Source organism: Tachypleus tridentatus, chromosome 7 (genome assembly GCF_004210375.1).
Source record: "Tachypleus tridentatus isolate NWPU-2018 chromosome 7, ASM421037v1, whole genome shotgun sequence".
NCBI lineage: Eukaryota > Metazoa > Arthropoda > Merostomata > Xiphosura > Limulidae > Tachypleus > Tachypleus tridentatus.
This window is the reverse complement of record NC_134831.1, coordinates 149,381,429-149,394,911: the sequence shown is the minus strand read 5'-3', so window position 1 is coordinate 149,394,911 and position 13,483 is coordinate 149,381,429. Positions and strand designations below refer to the sequence as shown.

The 13,483-nt window shown below is 36.3% G+C and overlaps 1 protein-coding gene across 4 annotated transcripts in view; it reads left to right on the top strand.

Annotated features, from left to right (window-relative positions):
- Positions 1 to 236: 236 nt before the first annotated feature.
- LOC143256886 (UBX domain-containing protein 7-like) overlaps positions 237 to 13,483 on the top strand; it is a 45,688-nt gene continuing 32,441 nt past the window's right edge. The window contains exon 1 of one of the 4 annotated variants that reach the window (XM_076514700.1): positions 237 to 563. In XM_076514700.1, coding sequence (XP_076370815.1) covers positions 488 to 563 — 76 coding nt within the window. In that variant the 5' untranslated portion in view covers positions 237 to 487. Of the gene's footprint in view, positions 564 to 3,761; positions 3,796 to 13,483 lie in introns of those variants that run through there. The other 3 variants (XM_076514702.1, XM_076514703.1, XM_076514701.1) reach the window with 3 other exon arrangements.

The following is a 13,483-nucleotide window of genomic DNA, read 5'->3' as shown; positions in this document are numbered from 1 at the left end:
ACGCTATATCAGTACGTTACTTTACCCCAAGAAAGCAGGTTAGACTGACAAAAAACTGCAATTTTTTATTAGATACGTTTCTATTAAATCATAATTACGCAAACTGAACAGCGAATAAAGAATATTTTTGTGAATGACTCACAAAGAAACTGTATTTTTATCAATGAAATGTTTTTATAATATAATGTTGAAACGTTCATGAATTTCCTAGCGCAACAAAATTAGACATTATTTACAAGCTTTTAAAGCATTTTTGTGTCGACAGACTTCATTGTTATTTAAAAGTTAAAAGATTATGCCAATAAAAATCAAGCTTTATACGCATTTAATTAAAACTAGCGCATACTTTTAATTGTCAAATAACTGGTTTTGTTTCAATAAATTTAGTTGTATTACTGAACTTCGTAGATTTTATACACCTATTTAAATCACCATTCGAAAGCCTTTCTTTTCATTGGACATTTGATAGTAGGAATTTTCAACCAAGATGGCAGCTTGCTCATCAGTTGTTTCCAACGACAAGGATATGAAGACTTTGATTGAACAATTTTGTGCAATTACAGGTAAACAAATATATGTAATTTTATGTGTTAGTACATTTATTAAATAAAAAATGTTTGCAAAAACTACTTTGCCATCGAAATTTGAAACATTGTTAGTGTTCCATAGTAATCTAAAGTTTACCCTAAACTAAGTTGTGGTCTACACAACAGTACCACTAATTGTGTCGTGATACTTCCTTACCTAGCTGAACAGTATCAACACAGACAATAAGATCGAATATTATGAATCGTCATTTAACAACTTTAGGGTACTGCTCTAAGCTTATTATTCGTCAGTTTCGCTGATTCTGCGAGAATGTATTACACTTTCATGACTAAAATAGTTAAATAGTGAAGATTTTACATATTCAAATGGGAGTTACAGAAACTATTTGGATTGTAGTAAGAATTTAAATAATATTGTCTTGTATGCACAATATGCTAAGATTAAAATCATTATTCATAGTTTCAAGTTACTTATCTGGTTTTTAATTTTAAATGTATTAGTTCATTGAACCCAAATAGAGCTTTCACTGTCCTAGCATCTTTCTGAAAATCCCAGTTTAACTACCAGGTGATGACAGTGCCCTATAACATTTCTTTTGGCTGCAAACTAATCCATACCATGTTAGCATTCACCTTATGTAAATAGACTAGAAATTTTATAAGGTATGGGAGTAATCATTAGAATATCATGAAAGTAATTCTGGCAGAATGCACAAGAAATTGTGGGCTTAAAGACTTACCAAAGTGAACATATTAGATGTTAAACTTATTTTTCTTCCAATATACAACAATAATTCAAGAAGTAAAGCAAACAATTTTCTTCTTGCTCTGACCTTTGTACTTGGTTGCTGCTGTACGTAGGCTGCTAAGCCTTTTGAAATTGTGTGTGGAGGGTATTGAACAAAATTTTTTTGTTTTTTATGTTTTTATATAAACAGATGGATAACCAAAAAAATCATAACTATACTGATACCATAGAATTCCATTAAATTTATTAATCTTAGTAACTAAAATGTATTTAGATTTTAAAAAAATATTAATCTTTGAGCAGACTAAAGACACAACCTACTTCTTTGAAAACTTGGATTGAAAGAATGTGGTAGCCTTTTCACAGATTCAAATGGCTGAGAAAATCATTCCACACTGTTGATTGGTTATTCACATGTCATATACTGTAGTGAGAGTATATAAGGAACTTTCAAAAAATTGGAGAGTTAAATGGGGTCACTGTGATTCAGTATATAAGCCATATCTTGACAAAATAAGAAAGATGTGAGGTTCTTACTTTATATTCTAGCTTGTCAATATTGGTAAATTCAATTCCTGGATGTAGTATTTTGACATCACAAACATCTAATGTTAAACACTGCTGCATTCAGCATACCATGTGACTGACTAAAATCTATATTTAGATGTGTCCTTTTAATATTAACTTTTAAGAAATTAACTCGTATATAATAAAATTTTAATTATAATCTACAATGTGATTTAAAAATTTATATACATAAATTCATAAAATAGTAGTTTAATATAACTTTGAATGCAAGTCAACAATATATGCACACAAAAAGTTCATACATCTAGTTTCTGATGTGAAGTGATTGTCTGTGCTATATTTACAATGTAAAGTACAAAGCACTCCTTTGACTTTTCCTTCTATGATAACTGTGGAAGTTGAACTTTGAGATTGTATGTGGATTTTGTTAATGTTTCTGTCATGCCTGCTTAGGGTAGAACTAGTGTTCATTTTTTTCAGAACATGATTTTTCATTTTTGTACATTAGCTTTCAGATATTCTGTGATCATCCATGTTAAAGAGGTTAGTAATACATTTTACCATTGTAACTGCATATTCTTAAAATCAATCAGTACAAGTAACCTTCTAGGAAAGAATGAACTATGTAACTGTGTTGGCAACTTGCATGTCAGTGGCAAGTACATTTTGGTTAGACTATGCAATGACGATTTTCAACATAAGGGAATTCCACCTCATAGTGATTTTGGTTTTTCAGCAGCCAGTCTGATTACTGTTTGTAAATAAATTGTGACTTAAAACTTTTAAAGTAATTAATTTAAGCTTAAAGAGGTTTCATTGATGAGTTTAACAAACTTGTATCTCAGTAAATCAAAAATATAGGAGGTTTTCATTTTATATTATAGCCTGTTATTTTCTGTAGTTTGTGTCTGTAATTGGTTGGATACTGAGTGAAGAAGGGAAATCTTAAAACTAGAATTCAAAGCAGTGGTATGTTAACTGACTTATAAAGATGAAGATTTAGAACTTATTTAATGGAGGAGGGTTTGGAAACCAGTTATTTAGGGTTATTTTGATAATCTTGAAGCTAAGCACAACTTGTAGAGTAAATCGCTAAATATTAACAAATAGGACATGGTGATATCTCTGGATTATACTATGATAGTACCATGTTGCACATTATTCCATCCTTCTTGCCTCCATTGGAGAAATGGCATTTTTAATTTGGAAATCTCAAGAGAAATTATCTTGTAATGCTCCTGCTTTAGCACTACAACTTTGGGCTTTACTGTGCTTTACTAACGACTTCCTTTATGTGATTCTAGTCCACTTTTTGAAAAATATACTATCATGCCTGTTTTTTATGCTTTCCTGTCAATACAGTAATCAATTAATGAATGTTTGGTTCATCTGGTATGTTAAATTTATTAAGATAGGTTATCTTAATTTTTTAATTTTTCCAGTGTTAATAGGTATATGGTTGCTGAAATGCATACTGAGTCTTTTGGGTTTGCCCTGCTTACTGGTTATTGAATTTTTTCACTGTATGTGATAAGTGATGTTGTGCAAAAGCTTTGTTTAGTAATTTTACATTGTTGTTGTTTTTTTCAGTTTCTAGCTTTTACGAACTTGTGCTAAACAATGACATCCATTCTGTGATGGGTTTTAGCTTACTTTTTGCACAAAGATATCTCAAGATTTCTGTTCTTCCAAAAGGAGACAACAGGAACTTAAAAAAAAATTGTCTTAGGCTGTTGTTCAGTTGTAGTGGGTGATTTTTTTTTTTTTCAGTATACCAAAACTCTGTAAATCCATCACAGGTGGCAGTTTTTGTAGTAAAGGTATGGTGGTCTGTCAGTGGAATTTCTGTATAACTTAGTGTATAAGGGGGGTACAAATATAAGTTTTGGCAGAGCAGGATTCATCTTTAGCTAATTTTATTTTTCTAATAGGGTAGGTGGACTTCAGATGTGATGGAAACAGTAAATTTAAGTGAGTTTAACAAATTATCTAATAAATATATGAATGATAAGGACTGGTTGTGAAGATTTTTTAAAAAATAGTTTTAGTTTAGTGCAAGGGACAGACTAAATCAGGGTTCCCCAAACTTTTTTGACTGTCAACCCCTTCGTGGAAACCTTGACCTTTTATCAACCCCCTCCATTCTTTTTAAGTAATAAAAAAATCTACAAGTCAGTTAAAGGAAGAATAACTTAATAAAAACATTAATAATTATCTATTATGATAAACCAACTTTACATTTTAATGATCATCTGACACCTTTAATGGGAAGTGATGTGGTTGATTATCTTTGAGAAGAGCACTAATATTTGGTTGTAAATTGGTGAGTTTTAGTCTTAACTCGCTACACTCTCCTATGTTCAGTTTGTTCATCTGCTTTGTTAGGATTGAATTTACATGGCTAAAACCAACTTCAACCATATAGGAACTTTGGAATGCAAGTAAAAAAAGGGTTCACCACTGCAAAAAGTGTTTGATACTTGTTGACAATATTTACATTATTCTGGAAGTTACTGAGGGTTGTATTTTTGAACAAACTTTTAGCTTCAAGATCCATGGAAAGTTCAGCAAGTTCATCTTGTAAATTAGATTCAATAATTACCTTTTTCCCCTTGGTGTGGATTCCTGTACGTGGTGAGGGGACCTCCCAGGGAAGGTTCTATTTTTTATGGTTACCTCCTCTGGGATCTAAACATCCACCCACATGTTTGCCGTGCGTGGGGATCCGTGAAGGGGAGGAGAGGATCCTGGCGGTTGAGGGGCCCAACCCTAACACACCACTTTGGCCTTGAATTCCTGTAGACGGGTGGCCTTTGGGTGGCACCCCCCTTGGGTCAATTGGCTAGTCCACTTGGGCTAGAGTCAACCAAGTACCAGTGTTGGAAGTGCTCAACGGGTGTTGTGGACATTGTGTCTGATGCTGGTGTTTGGGTATAGTGCTCACGAAACCCTGGCATTGCTGCAATATCCTTGTATGACATTGTAGTGCATCCCCTCATAGGGCTCCATGGTGGGTGGGGTCAGTGGGTACCGAAGTTTTCCTTTTTTCCTATGGATCCTCCTACGAAAAATTTAAATAAAATAGTGAAAAAACAGTCAATTGGTAAATGACCACGTCTTGAAGACTGAGCAGCAATCGTCAACATCTATAACACACGTACCTCATTTTCTTTTATTACATTCTCTTTCAGAAAAACCTTTAGGGCAAATGTCCCCATTTTTTATTCAGAAGGTTCTAGAGAGACTTGCTGGCTCTCCAAAGTCAGTAAAGAAGCTTTGATCTGGAGATATATTGGTTGAAACATCCACATCCCAACACAGTGAACTTCTCTTGAATTCAAAGACAATTGGGGATGTACCTATTGAGGTTACCCCTCATGCTACCTTGAATTCTTCATGAGGAGTTATTGTTGAGAGGGATTTCAAGAACGTTTTTGAGTCGGAGATTCTCGCTGGTTTCTCCACTCGAGTTTCTGCAGTGAGGTGCATCTCCACTCGCAAAGATGGAGTTACACTGCTGACAAATATCCTCATTTTGACATTTACATCACCACATGCACCTGCCACCATCAAGGCAGGTTATCTAAATTGCAAGGTACAGCTGTACATTCCAAACCCTCTCCGATGTTCCAATGTCAGAGGTTTGGCCACTCAAAGACGTCATGTTGTGGTTCCCTGACATGTGCTCGTACTGGTAGCAAGGACCACGATGCTTATGAGTGTGACACGGACCAACATTATGTCAACTGCAATGGTTATCACTCTTCCTACTTTCATTCTTGCCCTAAATGGTTGGAGGAAAAAGAGGTGCAGCGTTTGGAAACGACTCATAACATTGGTTATCCTGAGGCTTGGAAATTGCTGTCTGCCACTTCATCTTGGACATATCCTGCTGCAATTCATTCCACAACTATTGTGGAAGTGCAGACAAATCTCTCTCTCTGCCTCCAAGAGAATCATTTTCAAAACAAATGAAAAGCCTTTTGACTTCCGTGGTTAAAAAGGTTGATTAATCGACTTCCACACCCATCTCTGTTCCTCCCGTACGTTCCAATAAACCTCAAGATCCACGTCCTTCAATTTCAAATACAGGCATTTCTTCTGATACACCTTTTTCCCCCACCCCACGAGGCAAAACAATCATTCGTTCACGTTTTCAGTCACTGGAATCCCCTTCCAATAACAAAGACCTGCCCACTCGACCCAGGGCAGGATCCACGGAGGTTGATAGACCTCCTCCGACTAAGGACAGTAAGGAAAAAAGACGTGGCCATAAACAGAAGGGTTCTCCAACCACTTCACCTACCCATTCCAAAAAATGGCCACCTTGATACAATGGAACTGTCGAGGTTTACGTTCTAATCTGGACGATATCAAAACACTGATTGCTTCCTACCATCCTGTTTGTCTTTCCCTACAAGAAACATTTCTAAAACCTGCTGATACAGTCTCCATTCGGCAGTTTTCTCTGTACAGAAATGACAGGCTGTGTGATGGACAAGTACATGGAGGGGTGGCACTATTGGTTGACCAGCATGTGCCCACCCTGTTTTTGTCACTCAACACACCCTTGGAGGCCATAGCCATCGGTGATTCCTTGGGTCATACCATCACTGTTTGTTCTCTCTACCTGTCCCCTTGAGAGACATATGATCAGTCAGACCTTGATGCTTTTGTTGAACAGTTGTCTCCCTTTCTAATCCTGGGGACTTTAATGGACATCATCCCATCTGGGGAAGTGCTGTTATTAATAGGAGGGGTCACTCTGTTGAGCGTATGCTTTCTGATCACAATCTTTCTCTTTTCATTACTGGTTCTTCCACATAGTCAGTCCTTTACCACTATTGATCTCTTGGTTTGCTCCCTTTCATTATTCTCCCATTTTTCATGGAGGGTTGACAATAATCCACTAGGCAGTAATCATTTACCTGTACTTTTGAGAGAGACTGGCCGTGGTCAATGCCACCCTACCCAGGTGCCCCGGTGGAAGCTGGATCAGGCAGACTGGTCCACTTTCACTGCTCTCGCAGAACTTAATCCTGCCATTGTGAGTCAGCCATCAATAGACGACTGTGTGGCATCTGTAACTGACTGTATTATACAAGCAGCTGCTCAGTGTATTTCTAAAACCTTGATATGTTTTCCACGATATTTTTGTCCGTGGTGGAATCCTGCCTGCCACATGGCATGAAAGGCTCAAAAACGGGCCTGGGATTCTTTCCGTAGATATCCCCCGCTTTCGAACCACATCACTTTACAATGGGCCCGTGAACATGTAAGGTGGGTAAGACGTCAAAGCTAGAAGGAATCTTGGATTAAGTACATAACTAGCATCTCTTTTACCACCAGTTCCAAGGGCATATGGGACAGGATTCGAAAGGTCAGTGGGCACTACAATTCTGTCCTCTTCTTGATCTTATTTTCTGATGACCAAGAGGTACCTGATGTCCAGAGCATTTCCGATACTTTAGGTGAAAGCTTTTACCGGGTATCTAGCACTTCTGCTTGTTCCTCCACCTTCTTGGCCATCAAGACTCAGGCAGAGCGTTCACCTATTTCTTTTCAAACTGTCTCTTTGACTGTAATCGTCCCTTTACTCTGGTGGAACTGAAAATGGCCCTTCATTGGTCTGGCATTACATCTGTTGGACCTGATGATGTACACTATGACATGCTGTGCTATCTCTCTCCTACTTCTCTTGATATTCTTCTAATTGTTTTAACCCGGATCTGACAGGAGGATGTTTTTCCTAATGCCTGGCACCAGGCTATTATCTTACCTTTCTCAAAACCTGGGAAAGATCCCAAGATTCCTTCAAACTGCCGTCCAATTGCCTTGATGAGCTGTCTCTGTAAGACCTTAGAGAGGATGGTTAATGCTTGTCTTGTTTGGTTCCTCGAATCAAACAACCTCCTCTTGCCCACTCAGTGTGGGTTTCGATGACAGCACTACACCATGGACCACCTAATTCAACTTGAAACATCAATCAGAGAAGCCTTTCTCAAATGACAATATCTTGTATCAATATTCTTTGACATTGAGAAGGCTTATGACACAACATTGAGGTATAGCATTTTGCGAGACCTCCATATATGTGGGTTATGTGGCCATTTACCCATGTTTATTAAAATATTTTTAATGGACAGGAGATTCCAAGTTCATGTGGGTTCAATACTTTCCGGTTTTTTTCTACAATAACTTGGGGTCCCTCATGGCTGTGTTTTGAGTGTCACACTTTTCGGTATAAAGATAAATGCCATCACTGAACAACTCCCTCTCACAGTTGCAAACAGGCTTTATGTCAATGACTTTCACGTGTCATGTCAGTTATCGAACATCAGATTTATTGAGGGGCAACTACAAACTGCTCTCAATTTTGTTATGGACCACGACGAACGGCTTTAATTTTTCTCTCTAAAACAGTTTGCATGCAATTTTGCCACCGACGGGATATTCACCCTGATCCTGACCTTAGTATTGGTGAAGATTCACTGCCAGTGGTCCCTGAGACGAAGTTCTTGGGGCTTATCTTTGACTGTAAGCTGACCTTTATACCACACTTAAAGCAGCTACGGGTCAAATGCACAAGAGCACTGAACATCTTCCATGTCCTCTCTTCACCAATTGGGGAGTGGATAGATGTTCTATGTTAAAGATATATCGTGCTCTTATGTGATCGAAACTCGACTATGGATCAATGGTCTATGGCTGTGCCAGACCCTCAGCCTTGAAGATGCTTGACCCCATTCATCATCAAGGACTTCGACTCTGCACTGGGGCTTTCCGCACCTCCTCTGTTCAAAGCTTATATGTAGAATCTCATTAACCTTCTCTGCATCTTTGCCATTTGCAACTGTCTTTACTATATTCTTCAAACCTTCGTTACTTACCAAAGCATCCCACTTGGGGATGTTTTCCTTTCTCAGTGGGCCATACTTTTTCAGAACAGACGATCTGCCATTGCTCATTTTGGCCTTCTCATCCAGGTGCAATTGAATGAATTGGGTCTGTCCTTGGATAACATTGCAGAATCCACTGGTCAGCCCATCCCACCATGGCTTATTACAGTCTCCAAATGTGACCTTTCTTTAAGTCATCTGAGAAAAGCAGATTCTCCTGATTGGAAGTACCGTCTTTTATTTACTGAATATCTATCGAACAATCTTTCCATTCCAATTTATATGGATGGTTCCAAATCAGGTAACTCTGTGGGCTCTGCCATGGTTTGTTGCAGTTCGGTGGTTGCTTGCAGAATCCCCTCTACAGCTTCTGTGTTCACTGCTGAACTGTACGGCATATCTTTATACTGACTCTACTGGCCCTGGAATTCACACCCTGTTCTCGCTGATATTCAAAACCGACTGGCCCATTTCTCATTAACATCTACTTCTATCCAGTTTTTCTGGATACCAGGCCATGTTGGTATTTGCGGGAATGAGCTTGCAGACACAGCAGCTAAATCTATCTACTCTGGCCCTATCTCCACTGTGCCAGTTCCGTAAATGGACTATGGTCCTGTATTTAAGGCTCAGCTTCGTGCCAGCTGGCAGTCCACTTGGAGTGAGCAACGTGACAATAAGCTTTTCCAAATAAAACCCTATATTGGGGTTTGGCTGTCTAGCTTCCATAAGGTTTGGAAGGAGGAAGTTGTTTTAACTAGACTATGCATTGTTCACAGTTTTTTAACCCATCGTTTTCTTTTATCTGGAACTGTTGCACCAGTGTGTAGTTTATGTAACACTCAATTCACTGTAAACCACATTTTACTTTCTTGCCATCGTTACAACTCTCAACGACGGCACTATTTTAAACATGTTTTGTCCCAAGGTGTGTTTGTAACATTGGACTATGTTATTGGTGATGGTGACACTGTCCACCTTGGTAGCGTTTTTAGTTTTTTAAAGGCCATTAATATTTTTAATGCCATATAAGTGTTTGATATTTATTCATTACATCTTTTTAATTGTGGTTCCCTTTTCAGAATCTCAATCTCTCTTGTTCAATTTAAAATTGGAAAATGGCCAGAACATTAAATAACTTGACACCAGGACTGGAAAGGCCAACTTCAGGTGACTAACGCTGCTGTTTGAACAACTATCCGTTAGTCGTCCTGGCGAGTTGTTATTACAGATTTGTTGCACATCTTTTAACACTTTTATTACTTTACCTTTTGGTACTGGCACAATAATGACACATAACCCGGAACCAGGACTGGAAAGACCAACTTCAGGTGACTGACTGTGGTTCTCGTACTTACCTGTTAGTCTTCCTGGCGGGTTATGATCATTACCATTTTGCTAGAAAGTCCTTTACAACTTCTCTCACTCTGCTTTCTCTCTTAAAATTGCAGACTAGGTGTCAACATTGGTTTTATGCTTTTTCTGTTTTTCAGTGCTGTTTTGTTTTACCTTCATTTCCCTTTATATATTTTACTACATTTACTTTATTTTTACCTTTTTACCGGGCATGTGGTACAGATAGCCTAGCTGCTTTGTGCCGTAAAACACGAAATCAATCAATCAATCAACAATTACCTTTTCTATTTCCGAATCAAATGACTTAATGATCCAGTGAGATACGTGCACTTTCTCCAAGTTCTTAAAGTGCACTCACTTTTTCAAGGTGCTTTGTGCATATATCCAGGTCGTCATCAGAAATTAATTCTTTAATTGATGGTATTATGATCTCCTCTACAATAGTGTATGGTTTTCCTTTCTTTGCTGTATTGAAAGAAATATTATATGATGTCCTTAACCCTCCTTTGTTTTCAATCTGAGCAGGTGTGTTCATAAATGACATTTGTATTTGGTTGATTTTTATATTTTGCTTTCAGTGTTCTAAATAATCAAGATCTTTATCTTTCTTATCAGGATGAATTATTTGAAGGTGATCTTTCATCTTTGCAGGTTTCACAGCATCATTAGTAAAAACCTGTTTTGTATCAGAGGCACATAAGCTTTGTTTCATTTGTAAGCGAATGTATGAATCCAACTTTCAAGTAATCTAGTAAATACTGTTAGCACTTCATTTTAAGATTTGCAGCTGTCATTACAGTTAATGGGGTCTTAGCTAAAATTAAGTGAACTTTATCATCAGGCTACAAAAAGCACAGATCAATGTTTTAACATTTTCAAGTATAAGCAAAAGTACATAGAAATGTATAAAGTAATAGAGATTGTATTTAATTTTTATTGCTATCGAATTACATGACCATGTGGCTCAACATTACACACTTTCCGTAGATCTGAAATGCAAAATTTTTTTATTTACTTATTGTAAGTACAGTACTTTGATTTTTAACCTTTAAAATACTGTTTTATTATTTATGATACATAATGTCCTTTTTAAACTGAACAAACTTGCACCTCTACTTCTGGATTCTGCAAACACCTATAAATAATTAAAATAACCAAGAAAACTATCATTGGTAATCATTAGGAATGTAAGCCAGAATGAACCTAAAACATATTGAATACATCACGCTCACAGTTTGCTGATTGGCTCAATTACAATCATCAGTTGGGTGGGTGGAGAGAAAACAACTCTCTTGTCCAGACTTATAAATGATTAATGCATTTTTGTGTAATAAATTTACAGCTGGTATTTTTATTTCCTTGATTATACAACTCTTGCTTTCTGCTCAATATATTATGTTGATTTGACCAACAAAATTTAAGTCGTGCAATGATGCTTCTGTATTAACAGTTTTTAACTGATCCCCAAGTGATTATCAATCCCTGGGGAACCCCTGGACCAGATGAACCAGTAGGTGTCTTCTTGTCCCAAAATATTAAAAGACTATAATTTAAAGAGACCATGATATCAGAAAAGTTAATTTGGATAGGTAAATAATCAAGATCTTTAGTGATTCAGAATTCAGAACTGGCTGTCCAAATGAAAAAATGTCTATTGAGCATTTTGAAGTATGAGGTTTCATTGGGTTTGTGTCAGATCTAGCTTTTTGTATGGCCCCTAATTATGTTGGCTTAGTTAGGAGCCATCTTGGTATCTTTTAATCTGAAGGGAATATTGTTGAATTCAGAGTTGCTGGAGATAAGGAATTTTCAAGGTTGATTACTTTTTGAAATATGGATGTATTGGAAAGGTTTAGCACAGTTTGTACAATGAAGGATGAACCTGAATCAATGACCACACCATGGAAAACAGTTGACTTAGGATTGAATAATATAACTTTAAAAGGTGTAATTCTGAAATTATTATTGGAGTATGTAAGGGTAGGTGAAAGTTGTGAATTAGCTCTGTAGGTATTATGTTAAATATAACACTGACATTTTAAACAATTTTTCATAATATTCTGTTTGAAGATTGCACAAAAAATGATGTTAATTAAGAATTATAACTTTCAAATTTACAATATTTTAATTTTGTGAAAGAAAAACCTCTCTTCATAAGGACATGTCTAAGGACATGAAATTTTGTTTTCTTTGTACATAATTTAAACCCCCAAATTCCCATAAAAACAGCAAAACACAAAATGTGAAACTGTAAATTTGCAAGTATCTCCTCATGAATCAAGTATCTCCTCATGAATCAAAAAAAAAAAAAAAAAAAAAAAAATTGAAAATTTGTGTTATTTCCACATGGACTTAATGAATCTTCATACCAATTTTGGTGAAGATATATCCACACCCTGCAAAGCATTTAGGTGGACATACAACAGACAGTACTATTTTATTTATACAGAGGGTATCAGTGCATTAGATCTGTGTATGAAGTACTCATGATGTCATATTTATGCCCTGATAATGGAATAAAATAAAATTGACTAGAAATGAGGAGAAGTGAGAAAATTGTGACCCCTATTGCAAATGTACATTCACACAGAATAAAGTTTTTTTCCAGTATCATATAAGCGAGAGTTTCATTATAGTAATGATGGTATTATTATAGGCCATCTGATCAGACAAATAATGCTAGTGAGAAACTGTATGATGACATCAGTGTTGTTGATAAGGATACTAACATTGTAGTAATTAAGAGAGACTTTAATTTAACATGCATAAGTTGGAATACTATGGAATAAATTGGTGTGGAAAAGGTTTCTTGAAGTTATTCAGGATAGTTTTGTATATCAATGGTCAGTGACTACCAGAGCAGTTGCAATTGTAGATTTATTTTAACTACTAATAATTGATACTGGACTTATGGGTTAACGGTCATTTAACAAAAAGGAAAATTTGTAGGAAGAAATTTAATTATATTTTGGAAATACAAAACAAATTAAAAACTATTTATCTTTAAGGACAGACAAAAGTTACTGTATACAGGAGTTTTCCCTTGTATATCCCATGCATACTCAAGTTGCAAACTTGAGTGCATTGTTTCCACTGTTGGGAGCCTTCAGTAGAGGTTGAAAAGAGGCTAAAACTGTATTGCACTGGTATCAGCAAATACGTGTTTGACTGTTGTGATACTGAGCTATTCAAACAGCAATTTAAAATTAGTTTACAAACCAGCACCATTCAGTTATAAACCCAGCTGTCAGCAACTTAAAACTAGCTTGTAGAGAATTCAATATAATTTGGATTACATGTTTAATATATGGATGAGAATAATCTTAATTGAAAATCCACTTGTAGTGTTTTCAAAGACTTAGAAATTAAAGGAATTAATTATCTATACTAATCACTAGTTATGC